The sequence below is a fragment of the Lepidochelys kempii genome, chromosome 9 (genome assembly GCF_965140265.1).
Source record: "Lepidochelys kempii isolate rLepKem1 chromosome 9, rLepKem1.hap2, whole genome shotgun sequence".
Taxonomy (NCBI): domain Eukaryota; kingdom Metazoa; phylum Chordata; order Testudines; family Cheloniidae; genus Lepidochelys; species Lepidochelys kempii.
In genome coordinates, this window is record NC_133264.1 from 40615955 (window position 1) to 40637043 (window position 21089).

At 40.3% G+C, this 21089-nt stretch overlaps 1 protein-coding gene across 5 annotated transcripts in view; it reads right to left on the bottom strand.

Moving 5' to 3' along the window:
- Positions 1–21089, bottom strand: part of CLSTN2 (calsyntenin 2) — a 741922-nt gene that overhangs the window by 134106 nt on the left and 586727 nt on the right. For all 5 annotated transcript variants that reach the window (XM_073359981.1, XM_073359980.1, XM_073359983.1 and 2 more), the window contains exons 3-5: positions 18096–18291; positions 15596–15804; positions 1750–1899 (exon numbers count right to left, since the gene is read on the bottom strand). In XM_073359981.1, coding sequence (XP_073216082.1) covers positions 1750–1899; positions 15596–15804; positions 18096–18291 — 555 coding nt within the window. The remainder of the gene's footprint in view (positions 1–1749; positions 1900–15595; positions 15805–18095; positions 18292–21089) is intronic.

A 21089-nucleotide genomic window follows, 5' to 3' on the forward strand; every position in this document is an offset into this window, starting at 1 on the left:
TCTTATACCACATAGTGTACAAATTTTTTAAAATGTGATTTTTGTCTACATACTTTAGATAAGTTCTGCCTCAGTTTAATGCAGTTCCCACCCTCCTCCCCATTTTATTTTCCATTCCAAACATATGGGCCTCTAAATTCTCTCAATGTCACTACATTAAAATAACAATCCAGGGAATGATCCCTACTATACATCAAGAGTTAAACAAAGCATCAGTCACACACAACTCTGATTTCTAGGCGGAGAATAACTTCTGCATGTGGGAAGAATCAGAACTCATGTCCAGCCTTTTGCCAAGATCATAAATAGATTATATCCATTTTACGTAATATTAAAGAAGGAGAATGTAAGCAAGAAGGGTTGTTTGCATCTTTTATCACCTATCAGTTTTTTTAATTACCTGAAATATGTTCCAATGAGCAACTGTATTGTAATTGATGTCTGAACTGTCAAATAAAATTGCTGTAAGTATGATGTTATTGGGCAATATAATTGTGCTTTGAGCATGATTTCTTCACAAAGATTACCCAGTCTATAGAATACCTTTATGGAAATAATGAAATAGTTAACAACCGGGGATTGCATCATTTTAATACTAGTTCCTGAGCTTACATTTTGATGCATTTAATCTTCCAGCAAATGATCTCACAAAATAGAGTATTTGCACAAGTAAAATCTCTCTAAAGAATTCTCTTTGATCTTATAACAAGAATAGTAAGTTTTTTAGACCAACAAACATAGCTAAGAAAATGTAGAACTATTTCAAATTTGTTTCTTTCATACGCTTATTTTTATAAAATCTGTCTCTCAAATATTCTGGACACATGCACAATGAAAACTATGTATGGCCTCTGACAACTAACGTGTGGTTTTCTCCTCTGAATGGTGAGTATAAAAATGGAATCCTGGTGCTCCACGTTTATTGCATCTCACTGACTTCCAGAACCATTGTGCTCAGTTTACAAGTAGTTTCTTCTGTCAGCCAGCTCCACAACCTAGGTGATGACAACGAAGGCAAGATTTTTCCTCCATAAGCATCCACACTAACCATTAGGTGTTAACCCCATTTTAGGGATGGCAGATTGCTGCCTGCGGATTGTGCCCTCTTTGGTACTGTGCAAATACACTAATAACACTAACAGACTGTCCATGTAGGTGGAACTTAGTAAACAACTCTGTTGATGACTCATGAAAAAGAATCCTGCTTGCTCTGTCCCAGCGGTTCTCAAACTGTGGGTCGGGACCCCAAAGTGGGTTGTGACCCCATTTTAATGGGGTCATCAGAGCCAGTATTAGACTTGCTGGGGTCTGGGGCTGAAGCCAAGGGCTCCAGTCTGGGGCAGCAGGGCTTGGGCTCTGCCCCTGCCCTGCCACCTGCCTGGGGTCATGAAGTAATTTTTGTTGTCTGAAGGGGGTCATGGTGCAATGAAGTTTGAGAACTGCTGCTTTATCCTAGCTCTATTGGCTCTGAACAGTTTACTAAAAAGGATTTAAAATAAACCAAAACCCAAACCATCACCATTTTTGAACTCCATAGAGTGTTTGACTAAGTTTTGGAAAGGTTTTTAAACGATGCTTTTATTCTGCGTTGATTTGATCAGTCCTTCATTCTGAGCTTTGCCACAAGTAAAAAATACCAGTAAAAAATAGTAATCATTTTACACATAACTGTAAAGAATACCAGACATTATATATTGTGAAAGAAAGAAAAAAAAAACAAAACAAATGATATCAAATATTAAACCCTACCTTGCCAGCCTGGTTTGCACACTGGTTTGACATCAACTCGTACTAAGACATCTTCTGTTGCACGTTTTTGTCCACAGTCAAAAGCAGTTACCATTATCTCATACTCGTGCTGTTTATCGTAGTTCAGCTTCTCGGTGTTTCTAATATTACCTGCAGATTTAATATAACATCCAGGAATTATTTATTGGTCAAGCTTATTTCTTTGACAATTATGTATTGCATCCAGGTACCAGCCCACAATAGCGAGGGCCAGATAAAGCAAGCCCTCAGTGGGCAGAATTCCCATTCAGGAGTTCTACAAGCAGAAGATTGTGGGACAGGGCCCAAATGAAAGGAACCCATCAATGTCATATAAGATTTAATTTTACAGCTATGTATTTGCACAGACTTGATTACATGCAAAAGTATCTTTTTAAGTAATATTGAACATGTAATTACAGGCAACACTATCCTCATCTGCATACACTTCTTGTAGAGCATCCACATCATCTCTCCTTTCCTTTAGACCTTGTAGACTGAAAACCATTGGCCCATGTTTGGGAAAGGAGTAGGAGGAGGGTAGACTATGCGTCAGGGCTAGGAAAAAAATCACACTGTTTGCCCTCTAGTCCTGTGGAGATCATGGAGGGAAGATAGTTTAGCTTCGGCTGTACTATCTTGTCACTCATTCCCTCTACAGTTAGTTCCTATCTAAATGGTGAATATCTTCTTCCTTTTAGTCCCCTCCCTCGGGCTTTAGCCACAGGAAGAGAGGATTGGGGCCAGGATCATCATAATCTACATAATAAAGCTCACCAGCATTTTATATGACACCTCTGTGCTACCAGATGGAAAATAAAATTCAACAACAAAACTCATCTGCCAAACCTGACAGATACATAAAGGTGACAAATTACCTGTTCTAGTTATAAAAAAAATTACACATTTCACAAGAAAATGGAAAGATCTCTCTCAGTCACCATATTCTGTAGTGTTTTAGGACTGCTGTCATAATGAATGAGTTCAGCATTTTAATTCAGTCCATTTCCGCAGAAATACAGTTGTCGCTCAACCTGCACCTCAGAAATGTTTAATATACCCTTTGCTCCAACATATTAACGCATTCTTTAGCCAGGAATATATCTAATCATACACACATCCTAAAGTTATATTCATTCTAGATGGCAACTCCTGTCTCAAGTCATCATATCATACCAAATGACAATCTAGATCTGACAATCAAGTAGTTTGACCAAAATTTGCAAACTTGGGCACCAAAATACATACATTATTTATGCACATAAAAAGTGGCTGATTATCAAAAGGTACAGAGAAGGCAGAGCTGCCTCCTTTAAACATGCTGGCCTTTGCTAATTCTTTTCATCAAGTTTAAACTTGAGAAAAAAACAACCCCAAACGGCTATACATACATGGCCAATTTCCAAATCCGGTCTTTAGTTCACAACTGTGCAGGAGACACCTTGAACCCACAGATAGTGTTTTCAGGGAAACTATATGCAAGTGCCATATTGGTCATTTGGCCATTTTGGTCAGAGTCAATCATTTCTGAGCACAAACAATAGCACGTACAGAACGGCACACACAGAATTAGAGCTCTTGCACTCTGGGGGAAGTACCCTATCCGGGTGCATCGTGCTGTCCCTTCTTCTCTCCTCATAGCAGGGGGAAACAGGGAAGATGATTGTGACCAAGTCACATTCTGGTTCCTGCTCCTGAGGCAGTGCAGTAAGCATTGCACTATACTGATCCTTAGTATTTAGCTAGGACTATATATTTTCCAAATGATGCATCTTAATTAAACCCTCATAAAACTCCTACAAAGTAGGCAAGATCATTATCCAGTCAATATCCCTCTCTGGTTAATTGTCCCTCACTTGGATAGTAACCCGTGTAAAAGGTCACACTGAGCTTTTTCTGACCACTCTCTGACCTAAAAATAGCTTGCTATTTTACTTTCCCACCCTTATTGCAACTTATACTAAAACTATGTTATTGGTACATTTTTTTCACAGGTTTTGTCCATATGTAAAATACCTGTTTCCTTCTAGATCAACCAACCAATAACACTCAGGAAAAGTATACTCTAGCCACCCTTCACTGTAAACACAGCTTTACGAACCTCATCTAAAGCCCACTGACATCTCCTACTCTCTGCTGGATCGAACACCATCTTCTGGTCCACATCTTTGTGGGTTCCTTCAGTTTGTGCTAAATTGAATCTTGCTGCTCAAGCTCCCAGTGAGATACCCCACCCATTATTAAACCCCTTTCTTATGATTAAACACAAAAGAACACAACATCTTGTTGAATACTTGCAGCAATAAGTGTGACTTATTTCCTGTTTTGCTTTTGTCCTTCCTTAACCCCTTCCGTTCCAATTGAGGGTGAGAGTGTACACACTTCACAGAAAGGGGAACAGAGCAGTGCAGTGACTTGAAGGTCATGCAGGAAGGCAGGGACAGGATTAGAATTCCTTTATTCTAGACCATTGGCCCACGTTGAAATGTATTCTGATATTCAGAACACTAGATTCTTCTATCTGATAAGAATGAAAACTCAAACATATACTTCTCAGTTATTTTTTGGCATTATAATGAGTATCAGGAATTCACTGTTTTTGTTTATAACTCACATTGCTTAGTGCTTCCTTAGTAGAAGTTCAGTGTGTTGGGGTGCCATTAAAACAACTAAATATCAAGGCCCTAAAAAACAAGCCCTTCTGAATAGTAACAGGGAAAATTACTAACGAAGTATTCACAAACACAAGGCTTTGGACTTGGAGTGACGAAAGTCCCCTGGAAACCCCATGTTTGCAGCAGATACACAAATGTTGACATTCAAGGGTCATAGTGTGCTCTCCAAACCCAAACAGATTAAGGGATAGAATTCGACACACTAAATATTCTGACTTATAATACCGAAATATAAAGATGATGAATTGTTAAATGGTAAGATTAGGATGAGTGTTGTTAGTTTATTTTAATAATTTGTAATTATGGATAATTTAGATGAGGTAATGGCTAGGCTAAAGATTTACCTGGTAGGGCTGTTTTGCCATTTCTTCTCCTTTTACACAAAAATTATTGATTTGCTTAAAATGACATTATTGCTGATAGGATAAATACAACATTGTGCTGGAAATTTTGAGATTAAAAAAACCCTACACAAACCTGTAATGACAAGAAGTCCTTCTACTTGGAAAAACTAGGGGCAGGATGACAAGGAATAGAAAGATAGCAATGGTTTAAACAGCAAAAATTGTGTAAATTGCAGGAAATGTATAAAAAGACTCAATGAACACGGCCCAAATTGGTGAAACTCTGGATCAGAAGCTGAAGGAATGGGACTGAAGGACAAGACCAAGGGGTCAAAGGAGGCGATGACGGCCATCGTAGAGTACAGGAGAACTTCCCTGTGCCCTGGAATGCAGCAACTTGGGTCCTCTATATAATCTATTTATTGTCTGGCATAAACATGTGTTCAGACACTATAAGTGGTAATTCTGTCTTAAATTGTATAAATAAAACCAAAAATTGATTAAGCCTAAAATTGGGTGGACTCGTAAATCAGTTTCCCACCATTATATCCCTAAGAAGTGCAATGTTGCCATTATATACTTACTTGTGCATTTATTATCTGTTCATACTTTACTTACTGTCTGCATTTTATTATTTCTTTCCTGCATATTCCTTTGTGTATGCTTCTTTTGTTCTCTGTACCATTGCTTTACTCCATGATATGTGGAGATAATTCTCAAGACACTGAAGTTGGCTAAATCAACATTAGCAGCCTACAGGAATTTGCTTGGGATGATAGCTATAATGAAATACAAATACATTATAATGATTTATAAATCTCAGAACACAGTTATCTTCTAAGATTTGTACTCCTAAGATTCTGAATATTTAGGGTATTTTTTAATTTTAGAGGTCATTTGAATGTCTTCTACATATTACTGTGTAGTTTACTGATCTAATTATTCTGTGTGTTTCTGTTACATCTGCTATTTGTAGCTTTATGTTACTTTGTTATTTTACAATTTAATCAATGAGACTTTTTTTAATAAGCAAAGGGGAAACATTATAAATAGACAAAATAATGAACGGCTTACAGGTGATATAGTGGGAATTTCTGTTCTCTGTCTCATCCTACACAAACAAAGGGATAGTCAATGAAACTGAAAGGAAGGAAAGTTAAACCTAATAGAAGTAAATACTTTTCCACATGCTTCACAGAAAGCTCATGGAACTCATTGTAACAATATACCATTGAAGCCAAGCACCAAGCAGGATTCAGAAAAGGAATTAAACATTTATACAGGTAATAAGAATACCCAGAGTTATAATAATACATATTAAAAATAATAAGGATATAAACCCTCCTGCTTCAGGGCATAAACCAACCTCTAACTATTAAGGGTCAAATATTAGAAACTATTTATTGGGGCAGGCTAACTCATAACTGCCTGTTGTACGGTTTCTTGGACCTTCCTTTGCAATAACTGATGCAATCCACTGCTGATGACAGGATACTGAATGAACTGGACCACTGATTTAATCAAATAGTGTCACAATAAAATGCCCCCCCATGGGGTCCCCTGGGTAAGCACCAGTGTTGTATATTGCTAACGCCTTTATATGCATTGGAAAGTATCTTGGGAAGGGTTGAAGGTGTAAGTGGGGAGTGGAAGATTCCGTTGCAGGTTATGAGAGGCCGAAGAGGGAGGAAGGGAGAAAGGAACGGGTTAACTCGACGATCCAGCTAGGCCCAAAGATAAGGAATGAAACTGCAGCCCAAGGCCAGCGTATACAAACAAGCTCTCTGCTGCCAAACAGCCAGAAGCCTCTATCTCAACCCCGGCCAGCCGTGAGAAAGAAGAACTGAGCCAGACAGAACTGAAGGGGTTGCAAAACTAGTAAGATTGTGAAGGTCAGTGAGTGGAAAAACAACAGTCATGCGACTCTGAAACCGGTGTGTTTTGGGGAAACTAAGGGAGCTGCGGAAGGCTGGTTTGGACTGGTACCAAGAGCATGGGGGACGAGGGTCCCTGGACGAAAATGCCCCCGGAAGAACCCAGGGTTTAAAACCCTCCTGAGAGCTGAAACAAGTCGGAGATTTACAGCGGACCCTAGATGACCTGTGCACAGGGCAGGACTCTCATCTACCCTTCCTCCCCTCTTCTTCTTCCCACGGTTGGCCAGCCTTGTGTTGTGCATGTGTAAGTATAAAAGTGGGTTAGGGCTCAGGCACTAACACTTTCTTCCTCCCTCTGAGTGACGTGGGGTGCGTCCGGCACTCACCACTGTTATTTGGTTAATAAAGCTTTAAACTTAGTCACTTGGTGTGCTCCTTCATCTCCTCCCCTAAAGATCCTGCAGCCTCAGCCTGATCACCTGAAGCCCCAGGCAGAATGGTAACATAAATGTGTCACACGAGGGCAATTCCTGTATTAGCACACCAGATGAACTAGAATTGCCCCTTAAGTTTTATCCATGCCTCCTGTGTTAGCAGGGAGTGACTGTATTATAAAAAAAAGCAATTCATGACTCCTATGGAGGGTGAAAGGTTCTTTTTGCTGCATCAGTGGCCTCTCACCTCTACTATCTGTCCTGGGGCACAGGGGCTGAACTTTGAAATTGAAGTCTCTTTCCATCCTCTCTACAGTAGAGGGCTATGGGAGGCTGCATCTGGCTACCTGCTGGGGTATTAATAGGATTCCCAGATGTCCCAATTTTATAGGGACAGTCCCAATATTTGGGGCTTTTTTATATAGGTGCCTAATACCCCCCCACCCCCTGTCCTGATTTTTCTCACTTCCTATCTGGTCACCCTAAGTATTAGAATAATGCCTTGTGAGGAAGCAGAACACTTTAATGGCAGTGAACACAGGGGGTGATTTAAAACACACACACAGAGAATTCATGATGTCTTAACACTAAATTCTCATCTTCTTCTGACAGCCCATATTCTATGTTCTCTTCAAGGACATGCGAGCTGGTGGGGACTACATTGTGGAGAGTCAAGTTAACAAAGAAGCCAACAGGCAGCTACAAGCTGCACAGCTTTCTAAATCATATCTTACAGTACTTTTCATATAAAGATCTGAAAATGCCTCACAAAAGCAGAGACTATTTCTACACTATGAGCTTGGGGGTGGGATTCCAGGCTTGTCATAAATATAAAGGGAAGGGTAAACCCCTTTGAAATCCCTCCTGGCCAGGGGAAAGCTCCTCTCACCTGTAAAGGGTTAAGAAGCTAAAGGTAACCTCGCTGGCACCTGACCAAAATGACCAATGAGGAGACAAGATACTTTCAAAAGCTGGGAGGAGGGAGAGAAACAAAGGGTCTGTGTCTGTCTGTAGTCGTCTTGGCCAGGGACAGAACAGGAATGGAGTCTTAGAACTTTTAGTAAGTAATCTAGCTAGGTATGTGTTAGATTATGATTTCTTTAAATGGCTGAGAAAAGAATTGTGCTGAATAGAATAACTATTTCTGTCTGTGTATCTTTTTTGTAACTTAAGGTTTTGCCTAGAGGGGTTCTCTATGTTTTTTAATCTAATTACCCTGTAAGATATCTACCATCCTGATTTTACAGGGGGGATTTCTTTATTTCTATTTACTTCTATTTTTTATTAAAAGTCTTCTTGTAAAACACTGAATGCTTTTTCATTGTTCTCAGATCCAAGGGTTTGGGTCTGTGGTCACCTATGCAAATTGGTGAGGCTTTTTACCAAACCTTGTCCAGGAAGTGGGGTGCAAGGTTTTGGGAAGTATTTTGGGGGGAAGGACACGTCCAAACAGCTCTTCCCCAGTAACCAGTATTAGTTTGGTGGTGGTAGCGGCCAGTCCAAGGTGTAATATTTTGTACCTTGGGGAAGTTTTGACCTAAGCTGGTAAAGATAAGCTTAGGAGGTTTTTCATGCAGGTCCCCACATCTGTACCCTAGAGTTCAGAGTGGGGGAGGAACCGTGACAAGGCTCATGTAGACATACGTGTGCTAGGTCTCATCAAGGTAGTGCACAAATAATAGTAGTGTAGCAGCAGTGGCATGGGCTAACCACTTCAAGTACGTATCCCAGGATTCAGGCAGGTTTGTACTCAGGGCAACTAGCTCATGTTGCTGCTGCTGCTCCCCATGCTACTGCAGCTAAATTACTATTTTTAGTGCACTAGCCTGACGAGCGACAGGTATGTCTACATGAGCTGGGAATCACACCCCTTGCTCGTAACGCAGATGTAGCCACAGAAGTGAAGTGACTTGCCCAAGTTTACCCAGTAGGTCAGTGGCAATGCTGGAATAGAACCCTGGTCTACTCACAGCCCCATGCTCTGTTCACCAAACCATGTCCCCGGCCAAATGAGGTAGAAAATGCAATAAACATAAAGTTCTGATAAAACCTTATTTTGTGACAGAACTCTGCATTACAACATAATTGTTACTAATATTGTCTAATTTTATTTTAAATAAATAACTATTGAATTGGTCATTGAAGATCTCTGCTAGGAGGAAAACTCTACTAGGCTGCATGCCACAATCAGTTTAAAAAAAAAGTCAGATCTTGTGCCTTCATTTCCAGTTCTTCATGCGGACACGCATGAATTTGCCCCTTCCTGTTAAGTGATTTTATTTTATGGCCAGTAGTTCATTACCGACAAAGTTAAGCTCATTACATACAAAAAAATCCATTTTATGAGCATTATGGTCTCATCACATGGATGAAATTTTATTCAGCAGAAAATTACAGACACACACCCAAGCCATTGTATGTAAGGGATATACAGAATCAGGCTCTCAGCTGGTGTGAACTGGCTTCACCATAGCTTCACTGACTTCGATGGAGCTCTGATGGTTTACACCAGTTGAAAATTCAGTGTGTAGTATTCCGTCCCTTGGGGGACTTGGATCTCACATGGCAAATGGCACCTCGTTCTTCCCAAGGTTTGATTGAACTGGTAATTTCAAAGGTGGTTTAAAAGAGAGTCTAATGATTAGATTAACAAATAAATTTGCTAGTCTCTAAGGTGCGACAAGTACTCCTTTTTTAATGATTAGTGGTTCCTAACAACCTTGCATCTCACACACACACACCTCTTTCATCTGAGAAAGGAAAGGTATCACACAGCATCTCATAAGCACTGAATACACATTCCATAATCCTGAGATTCATCACAATACAGTTAATAGACTCAATGCACCTCTCCTTAAGTTAGGTCTGTGATACCTAGCTTATGATCCAAATCAGGATCCAAAACAAATTCTGCTCTATTGAATATTTTCCCAATCTATCTCACAGACGTAGTGTCTGTGACACTCCTTCATACTTCCCCTTTGCATTTTTCAAATACCAGATGGCATCTTGGATCTTTTTACCACGAATTTCATCCCTGCTACAAAAAAGAGTAGACACAATGGGCATCTCTGGATAGACTGGGTGAACATTCTGTAAAGATAATTCAATGACTAGAGTGAACTCTCTCTCTCTCCTTTTCTACCAATAAACACTGTTGCCAATTCTTGCAATTTAATCATGACTGTCATGGTATTTGGTGTTTACCGTTAAGCTGCAACTCCTGGAATCATGTAATTATTTGAGAATGTTTCATTGTTTACTTTCTAGCCCTCTTGCTGTGGAGAAAAACTTGAAAACATGAGGCCTAAAAGCTTAAAAACCAAAAATCAAATACCTCCCCCCCAAATTATGATTTTTAAAAGTCATAATTTTTTGCAGCCTCACTTTTGAATGCTTTTGGCTGGGAATAATGAGTAAAATTACCTGTGATTTAAGTGCCCTAAAATAACCCATTACTTGGCTAGTAAGAAAAACTAACGGGGGTAGAAAGTGGTGAGCAACAAGCAGCTCACCATGCAATTTTTAACTACACCACTCTAACGGCTTGCTTTGTTGTTATATATTTACCTGGGTTTCTTGCTTCTCCTGTATCCCACTCTGGGAAATTTACACTACCCAAGTACTGTTTGGCTTGGGTTTCTTTTTTGCTGAGCATGGAGCAATAACATACAAGCACCATAGCTCAGCCTATGAAGGAAAGCGTGACTAGAGTGACTGTGTGATATGCGTCAGTGCAGAGAGTTGTAATCTGCTACTTGTTTATGCTGATGGCAGGTTACAAGTCTCTGCAGTGGCATATTTCTGCTGTCTGGTGTTTTGGGAGGCTGGAGTGAAGGCTTTTCCTATGCCCTGCCCCACAGACGGTCACATCCTGTCCACTGTTAAAACTTCTTTCTGGCAATGCAGAACAGATTTAAAGCTGAGATACATGTTTTTGTTGGTGGTGGTGGTGGTGTGCCCCAATTTCTCCCTGTTGGCTGCATAGAATAGAGGTGTTCTCCATTTTGAAAGCAAAGCAATGATTTTTCATGGGAACAAAATATTCAGATGTTTCTTGAATTAGTCAGGTACATGATACTAGGCCTGTGTAAAAAAAATGAAGCCTCTGCAGTAAGCGCGTAAGCTGCTGTGTATTGTCTGGCAAAGCCATACATCAGGGGGCGGGCAACCTTTTAGAAGTGGTGGGCCGAGTCTTCATTTATTCACTCTAATTTAAAATTTTCCATGCCACTAATACATTTTCACATTTGTAGAAGGACTCTTTCTATAAGTCTTTAATATATAAGTAAGCTATTGTTGTATGTAAAGTATATATGGTTTTTAAAATGTTTAAGAAGCTTCATTTAAAATTAAATTAAAATGCAGAGCCCCCTGGATTGGTGGCCAGGACCCTGGCAGTGTGAGTGCCATTGAAAATCAGCTTGCATGCAGCCTTTGGCACGCATGCCATAGGTTGCCTACCCCTGCTATACATTGTTACAGATGCAAGTGCTATGGGATTTTTTTCATATTTTTGTGAAGATGGGGGGTTGCACGTCCTAGATTGTAAAACAGCGTCTTCTCTGCACAGAACTCATATATTTGGGTTGAGTACAATATATAGGTTTTGTTTCTTAGGGTCTGATCCAAAGCTCATTGTAGTCAATGAAAAAATTTCCATTGGCAACATTGAGCTTTGGATCCCATCCAAAAAGAATAGCTTCTAAAAAAAAATTCCCTCCTGCTTACCATTAAATATGTGAAATACTCATCCCTTTTGTAAAGCATGACAACAGGTTTATCCATTAGAACTAAAACATCTGGACACAGTTTGTACATTAAGCAAACCTATATGTGAACTCTTAATTAGCACAACACACCTTAATAGGCACAGTTGCAGATATCTCCTAGATCTTATTTAAAGCATCCCACAGCTAAATAAATAGTGGGGCACAGATGCTAGAACTAGGGGTTCTGGTGGAGATGACGCATCCCTTGGTTTGAAGTGGTTTGCATCATATATAGGGTTTACAGTTTGGTTCAATGGCTCTCTAGCACTCCCACTATAAAAATTGTTCCAGCATCCCAGAACGTGGACTCTACCCTGAGCCCTAATGCCTACACAGCAATTTTTAGCCCTGCAGCTCAAGCCCCGTGATCCTGAGTCAGCTGACCTGGGCCAGCTGTGGCCATGCCGCTGGTTTTTTACTGCAGTTTAAACATACCCTTCATGTCCTGTTCAGTAAGTCAAACTCCCTTAGGGCTTTCAACTCCCAAAGAAGAGGGGAAGGGGAGATCCCAGTCCCTGCTGCTAGAGCAGCCTTCACAAAGCCATTGCCAGTCCTGGCACAGCTCTCACTTTGCTTCCTGGTGCCACATGCAGTTCATTTCCCCTTTCTCTTTGCCTACCAGGGTCCTTTAAACTGTTCCTCCACTGGGAGCATACCATGCGCCTGTTGAGGAGAGGGGCCCCCAGCCCCGTATTCCGCCTTGTTCAGTGTGGGGCCTGTAGACCCTGTCACATTACCCAACAATCCTGACAGTCCTCCTTATTCACACCAACCATCCAAGCACTCCACAGCTACTTGTTACACCACTTTTGAAAGATAATGGATAAAAACTGAAACCTATAGTATTTCCTAATATCTCAAACTCGGGAAATAGAAATCAGTAAATCTGGCAGAGTTGGAGGGAATTGCATGCACATGCCTATCTCGCTGTATAAAATCTCCTGTTCTAGCACTCTCTCTGAGAAAAGATTACTGCGCCAATTGACTCCCATTTACTTGAACACAATCATAACCATTATGATTACGCCTCCATATGATATCTAAAATGCTTGCTATGATGATATTATAATGGGGGGGATTCCCCCCTCCCCGCATGCCATTTACGTTTTTATTGATGCTAACTGGTTATTATCTTTTGATGCTCAGCTATGCATTATGTGAAAGCAGCACAAATAAAGACAAATCAGTTTTGAACAGGGGAAAGGTTTTCTCTAAAGCATCCCAGCATGAAAATGGCTGCTAGGAGAAGACAGCTGCTTTCCATATGTAATTTTGCCAAAAATCAGATTAAACTTCAGAAAAAAAGTGCTCTCCTCCTAAACACAACATGGATTAACTGATTCCGTGGGGCAAGATAAGTTGGAGCTCACATACGACACATTTCTTTGTAGAGTTTCTTCTGAGCACAGACATTAACCTTTTTTTAAAATTACTTTATGCAAAAAAAGTATTTTTTGTCAAGATCAATAGCAAAAAGTTGATAAAATGTCAATGGCCAGGCCTGGATGTTTCTTGAAAGATCTCAGCATGATGTCTCTCATGACCTTAGGGTAACACAACTGCTCAGTTTTCCATCATAGTTCTCTTCCCTCAAGAATGCAAGAGGTAGCACATTTGATCTACAAGACGATGCCAGAGTGGATCTGCTGAAATACCCTACTCAGAGAGCTGCTGGTTTGTATTATATGTGCAGCGGGGGAAGTCTTCAAAGTGTTTTAATGTGACCCTGCCACCCGCAACTCTGGTGACAAGTGCTGTGTTGCTCCCCAGTGTGAAGTGGACTGGAAGTTGCAAGAAGCTGACAAGCAAGTAGGGCAGCCAAGGGTCGGGCTGCGGCATATGGAAAACAAAGTGTTTTTTCCAGCGTAAACTAAGGTATTTTTTCATAAAATACCTTTTCATTTTGTTTTTATATCAGCAAATATGTACCAGGAAACCAATTTAAACCTAGGACTAGAGGGCAAATTAGTGTTTGCCCAGAGCCGTCTTTATTCCTTGTTACTCCACAAGGAAGTGCGCTTCAGTTCCACTCATCAGGGACCACCAGTAGAGAGGTGAATTAGTCATTCTTCCTGCTGATCCATGCCAGGAAAATCTGGGCTATCAGAAACACTGGGAGCAGGTGCTCCAGTCAGCGTTTAGACCTTGATTCATCAAGGTTCTTAAGCATGGGACTAACTTTAAGCAAGTGAGTAGTCCCCTTGACTTCAGTGGTATTACTCCCATGCTTAAAGTTAGGCATGTAGTTAAGTAATTTACTGAAGCAGGACCTTAGACACCAAGTTGATAGGCACTGTGGGTAATAATTTCAAAGGTACCTAAGCCACTTAGGTATTTTTGAAAATGGGATTTAGGACCCTAAAGTATTTAGGCACATTAAAAACGTATTAGTCTTTGTAAACATCTTGGATTAGAATCCACATTTAGGGGAACAGAATTGAACTATTTGATAAATTGTTCCTCCTTCCTGGAACATTCTATTAGGACTTTAGTAATGTGCAGGACAAGATTAAGGTAGGCAAACCACTGCTCAAAGCAGGGATGCACCACCCTCACTGGAGATCATGGAGGCATAGTACCTGCCTGCTACACTCTTCCAAAGGATGCACAGGGTCCTCCCCTCTCTTCCCTACACATGAGGTCATGTCTGCTGGCTGGTGCAGAGAAGAGCGAGGGCCATACCCCCCATTTGTTTTTCCACGCTTTTTTGGGAGGCCAGCACCAGTAGTGGCACTAGCTTCACACAGTCCTTGTGTCCTCTCTTCCCCTTGTGCACTGCTAGTTACAATCTAGCCCTACACTAAAAAACCATACAATAATAAACCTCAAATGACAGGACGAATAAAGCAGCATAATTATATATACAGAATACAGATTTTTATTTATTGCAGCTAGACTGCTCATGGGAGAGAATATATCTCAAGGAGGCAAAATTACATGGGGTCCAAATTGGTTTTATCATGAATAGCGCCACAGAAGAACTCAGAAAAAAAATGGCACATAGTAGGCTCAATCTATGACTGCTACAATGCAAGCCTCAACAAAGCTATCTTTAAAAAAACTGATTCAATCTAAAACTAGAATTTCAGGCCCCTGGTAAACAACCCTTACACTTTCCCCCAAGATCCTTCTCCCACTTGTGCAGCAGAAACAGTGCTGTTCCACTGTATTTTGGTCCTGTACTTTCATGGATTTGCAGGCTGGATCTGGCCCTTCATGTCTATATTGTAGAGAGATTTTAAAACTTACTTACAGAACACAAAGTAGTAACAATACATAGCACTGACTGGAAATATCACTTTTAATCTTCAAAGTGCCTTTTCAGCATTAACTAAAGAATTCCCACTACCCTAGTGAGTTGAGTAAGTATTATTAGCTCAGTTTTATAGAATGGGAAAGTAAAGCAGAGAGGCCAAATCTGGTCTTAAAAAAGCAGAGCACATAGTCTGGCCTAGCAGCATTTCCGCCATCCCACAATGTTGTACAATGAATTACCAACTGGTAGGGCACTGAGCCTACGGGTGTGGAAGTATTTAATGCAAAGACTCAGGCACACAAGTAATAAATATTATTTCAATTTCAATTCAAATCCTCAGCTGATGTAAATCAGGGTAGCTCCATTGTCCACAGGACCCACTATTTAGCAGAAATCACTGCAGCTACGCTGACATACACCAGTTGAAGGCGTGGCCCAGAATTCCTAATTGCATCTTGCCCAGGACTCACCGTTTCTGTCAATGGCAAAAGGAACATCCGGGGTGACAATTTCATAATTGCATATCTGGCTGTACTGTGGAGAACAGTCCTCATCCACGGCTTCCACCTGCAGTATACTGTCATAGATCTTTCCCTCTGTCACTGTGGTCTTATACGAGGTCTCTTTGAAGGTAGGTGCAAACTCATTAACATCCTTCACCTGGATATGGACCACTGCCCTAAAAATATAGAAACAAAGAATTTGGAGAGAGATATCCATTCATCTTGACTTCAAACTGAGATGTCAATCTCCGTTCATTATCCAAACACATGACAGATTAACACCAAAGAGGGCTTGGAAAATAAAAACCTATGCACTGTGAGTAAAGTGCTCTTGTATCATTTTACTTTGTGTTTCATTTCCATTTTTAATCTGCACTACTTAATACTTTAATATGACATTTCTGTTACGAAAATGTGCAACAAAGTTATCATGGAGAAAGCCTAATTCTCCTCTTGCTTAACACCAGTGTAAATCAAGAGTCAGTCAGTGGAGTGAACCCTTTGTAAAAAAAAAAAAAGAAAAAAGGCATAAGAGGAGAATCAGGCTTAAAATGCTCCCTTAGACACCAATTGCTTAGACACTGAAAATATAAATATCTTGAAAAATCCCCGTTACTAAGTAAGCACCTTCCCTTCTTTCCAGGGCAAAAGTTAATTGTTTATCCACTCCCTAAGTTCCTAAAATACTGCAGATTCCATGTTCATTTCCCCAGTTTCTTGCATGACATTTAGAGCTTGTGAAAGATGCTGCATTGAGAGCAATAAGGGCTGAATTCATCGACAGTATTTAAAAACAAGTCGTACATGGGCACTGGTAGGGACATCTTTCTCTTCATACCACGTGACTGCACCTGAGCCTTGTTCTGGAAGGCAGTGTGCTGCAACCCTCCTCAGAAGGGCTCAGCTCTAGAGATTGGGAGAGTAGTTCAAGTTCCACGTTGATTCAGCGCTTAGCTGCTCCGGTGACTGACGATTATACAGCCCCTCTGGCAACAAGTGTGACGCTGGATTGTTGTGTGATGTGGATATCTGTTAATAGGACCTGAACTAGGAGCACCAACTCATTTCACAGATAGCTAGCCACTAATCAACCATCTTCATGATTATTACTTAAATTGGAGTAGACCCTAGCAGGCCCAGCCAAGAGCACACCCCCTTTGTGACAAGCACTTGACACATATGAGACAGTTCCTGCCGAAAGAGCATACAATCTGAATAGACAGCGATGGAAAGGGCAAAAGAGGGATAGAGAGGTGAAGTGACTGTTATACAGTAGGTCCGTGGCAGAGGCAAGAACAGAACTCCAGCTTCAGTTCGGTGCCCAATCCAGTACCCCACACTGCCCTGCATTAAATAATAACAACTTCTAGACACAGCTAACCAGACTTGGTTTTGATCACAGCCAGACCACAAAGTCCCAAAGTCTAATAACTGCTAGACTGCTACTGAAGTTTGAAAGAGAGAGACCATAGCATTTCATATGAAACTCCCAAAATTGTTACAGTGGAAAAATTAGCTGTGACTTGAAACTTGTTCTATTTTTCAGGTTGTGCCTTAAGAAAAACATGATTAAAAAAAAATAACAAACCCACCCCCCCAAAAAAACCAGATCATGATGCAGCTCACATTATATAGTAAAATAAATTCTTAAATTCCTGTATATCCGATATAAACAAAACGGTGCATTGTTTAAATGGCTCATACAGTAAATTGGGCAGTTTATATGGCAATTTCACTGTCTGTATCAGGGCAAATTTCATCTTTACTGACAATTGGTTTCATGGATCAGACAAAAGGCAGCACCATATCTGGGGCATTGGTTCTATATTGTCTCAGTAAAGAGTGCCACCTACTGACCCACCAGCAACACTTCTTGCAGCCTCTGAATCTTTGGAAGATTCCCACCAAATGCTGAGCCAGCCAGGTCTGCTGAGCTTCTAGGGGCTAATAAAATCTCAGTGGAAAGGCAATAAAGCTGCAGCATATAAATGAAAATTAAAAAAGGTGATTTTCCCCCCTCCTAGTAGCTCTTCTCTACCATTTGAAATTGGCTGAATAAAGTTAGAGAAAAAATAAATTCAGCATAGTTTGGTTACATAGATATCAGTTAATTCTAGTTTCCAAGGCTCTGATTATTTGATTTAGCTGATCTGTTTAATGTGGGAAAATATATAGTATGGAAAAATATTTAAATTTAAAATCATTATTTTATTGTAGTCCATTTGATCAGTAGTTCTATTAAAACAGTTCCATTGAAATTACTGAAAATCAGGTCAATTTGAGTGAAATGTTTTTTAAACCAAAAAAAAAGACACCAACAATGCACAATCAATTCCAGTGATAAAGCATTTTGTTTCCATTTGCTTCCCACAGACTATAGCATAAAAAGAAGCTCTTCCACCTGAACTACATCTTTGAGTAAATACATGCCACAGCCAATGCATTTTTTTCCCTTATTGTCACTCACTTGTGAGATTTCTTCCAGTTTGTTCCACTAGGTCCCGCTCCACAGTCGTATGCCTGGATGATAAATGTGTACTCCTTCTGCAGTTCACAGTCAATTGGACTTTTTGCTCGGAGACGACCTTCTCCAGATGTCTTGTTTAGCACAACAGCTTCAAAGGGCATTTCCTGTCCATGGATTTTAAAAGCACAGATTTCGCCTGTAACGAATAAAACATGGGGAATATTATTGTTGGTTAGAACCGATTCAGACATGTTTGAGTGACATCTGATGTGCAGGCAACCACCTGTATTTCACAACCTGTGACAGATAAGTGATGTGGACTATTCGCTGAACAGCATACCATCACAAACTACCAGCTGAAATAAACAGAACCTCATGTAAATGAGTGAGAGGTAAAGGGACAGGCAGAAGGAAAAATAGAGAAAGTCTTTATACTAGGTCTCATCTTCTTTCGTTGCTATTCTTTCTTCTGACACCCGCACTGCCTCTGTACCAAGTGGCAGCATGTCGATTTCACCAAATTGTTTTGGTTGGGGAAAAAAAAAAAAATCAGGGAAAACAAAACCCAAACATTTCATTTTGAATTTTTTTCCAATTTTATTTCAAAATTTAAAAGGTTAAAAAAGTTCAAAATTGACACGAAATGTTTTGTTTCAGGTCAAACAAAATGTGTTGCTTGACGCAAAGTGATTTTTTTTTAACCTGCCAGTGAACTGAAAAATGTGCACTGCTCTACTCTCAGTACATTGTAAGTGTAACTTGTTCTATTTACACATATATACCAGTTCTGGAACAGAGGCAGTCACCTCTTTTCAAAATCTCAGCACTCACCCAAACATCTTATTCCCAGGAAACTATACTGTCCCAAGACTTACTTCCAAATATAGAGAATAAAAAGAGAACCAACTCTGTGCTATTTGCCACAGCTTCTCTCAAAGGACTACTATATAACAAAACTGACAAAACAGCATAGACTAAAAATTGCTTGCTTACTAACAAAAAATTGCAAGAATATATGTAAGAGCACCATCTGGTGACTCTTCCTATAACATTTTTAAACACACTTTTAATTAATGGCAAGTAGGCTACACTATGGCTCTTTGCCCATTTCACAGGTCGTCTATAGCTTCAACCTCTGTCTTGACAAACATGCCGCAGCTTTAGAGTGTAATCATTATGCTTCACCTCTGTAGGTAGGAAATAAGAAAATGTGGAGGCTATTGAACATTGTAAGGGAGGGTGTATTAGAGTCTGGTACTGTGGATTTCTCTACAGGATCAGCACCAGTTATTTAGCATTTGTGTTCATCCATACTTATGGCACAGCAGGAGAATACATACAATACATGTTTAGCTGGGGTCAGTGGCCCCACCACCTTACACAATAGCATGGATGGGATGCAACTCCTATACTAGTACATAGGCTGGAATGGTGGCTGCAGGTAGCCTGCACAGCTCTCATGGCCCTGGGCTGAACATAAGATTTCACCTTCCCAGACTCTGCTTGCTCCACCTGCAAAAAAACTGAATGTTAGGGCTTTATGCAGGTGGATTTTACCAAATGGTCAAATCCCAAAAGGGGCTAAGTATCTGCATTTCGGTGTATTACTGTGGGAGTTGTGGGTGCTCAGCAATACCCAGGATCAGGCCCATTGCTGTGTATGAACTGTAATGGTATAAATAAAGGGGTGAAATTAATAAGATGCCAAGGATGATGAAGCTTGCTGAGTGCTGATCATGGGTGTTGATCATTGTGAATATATACTAGGCATCAACTGAATGCCATATTCATCTCTGAGCAGATAATTTTCACTCCATGCATCTGAAGAATTGGGGGTTTTTACACATGAAAGCTTATGCCCAAACAAATCTGTTAGTCTTTAAGGTGCCACCAGACTTCTTTTTGTTTTTGAGGATACAGACTAACACGGCTGCCCCTCTGATCTCTGAGCAGAGTGTTATCCTTATTTTTCTGCAACAAAAAATTCTGAAATAATACTGTGGACTTTGATTTTAATTTAATGCCTTTTCTGATACATCAAAGTGATATTGTTATATAACAACTGAAGTTTAATGGAGAAATATTATTCATGGCATTCTGTAACAATGACCTTCCCACAGTTCTTAATAATAAAGTTTCCCCACAGATGTACAGTCCATCAATACAAATCATACCTTTAGGTTTTTGTGGTTATTACTATATTGATCTCATCTGATTATGAATAATACAACATTTTTAGTCACCCGATTCTGGCCTTTTAAAAAATAAAATAAAAATAGTTTACTGCAGTAAAGAAGAAAATTAGCTGAATCTCACACACTCTCTCACACACACACACACGTTTGTCAGGGTCAAACCTGAGTGATGCTGTGACCACTTGCACCAGGGTGCAATGCTACTTGCTCAAATTTGACCCAGCAGCCCCTTCACCATAACGGAAGGGCAGTCAGGCCAAACCAGAGCAGCACTGCATCCCCAAGTACTAGAGAATATATTTGCCTAGGGTCCACGGATGGATTAATCTGGCCCTGTTTGTGATTATCCTGTTTTTCTTTCATTTCCTCATTGCGTTGTACAAGCAATTCTCTACAAAGGAGGTTGACTTTAGTTCCTGGGTTGGCCTTACAGAGACCCATGGGAAGGTTGGAAAGACAGGAACAAATCCTTGTACAGAGATTCACATAGGGCATCCACATGGCACATGCTAGTGTAGGCTTAGAAGGAGCTCCTAGTGGGAGCAGGTGTTACTCTTTCTTCCATGCCAGCAACTTGAAGTTCTCCCTCCCCATCCTTCTCTAGGCATGCCTGAGAAAGGGACCTTTGTCCTGGACCTGTAAGTAAAGATATGCTTTAAATTTTGTGGGACAACTGCTTTCACAACTCTGGCATCATTCAGACTTATCCTCACTCATGCACATGCCTATCTCGCTGTATAAAATCTCCTGTTCTAGCACTCTCTCTGAGAAAAGATTACTGTGCCAATTGACTCATATT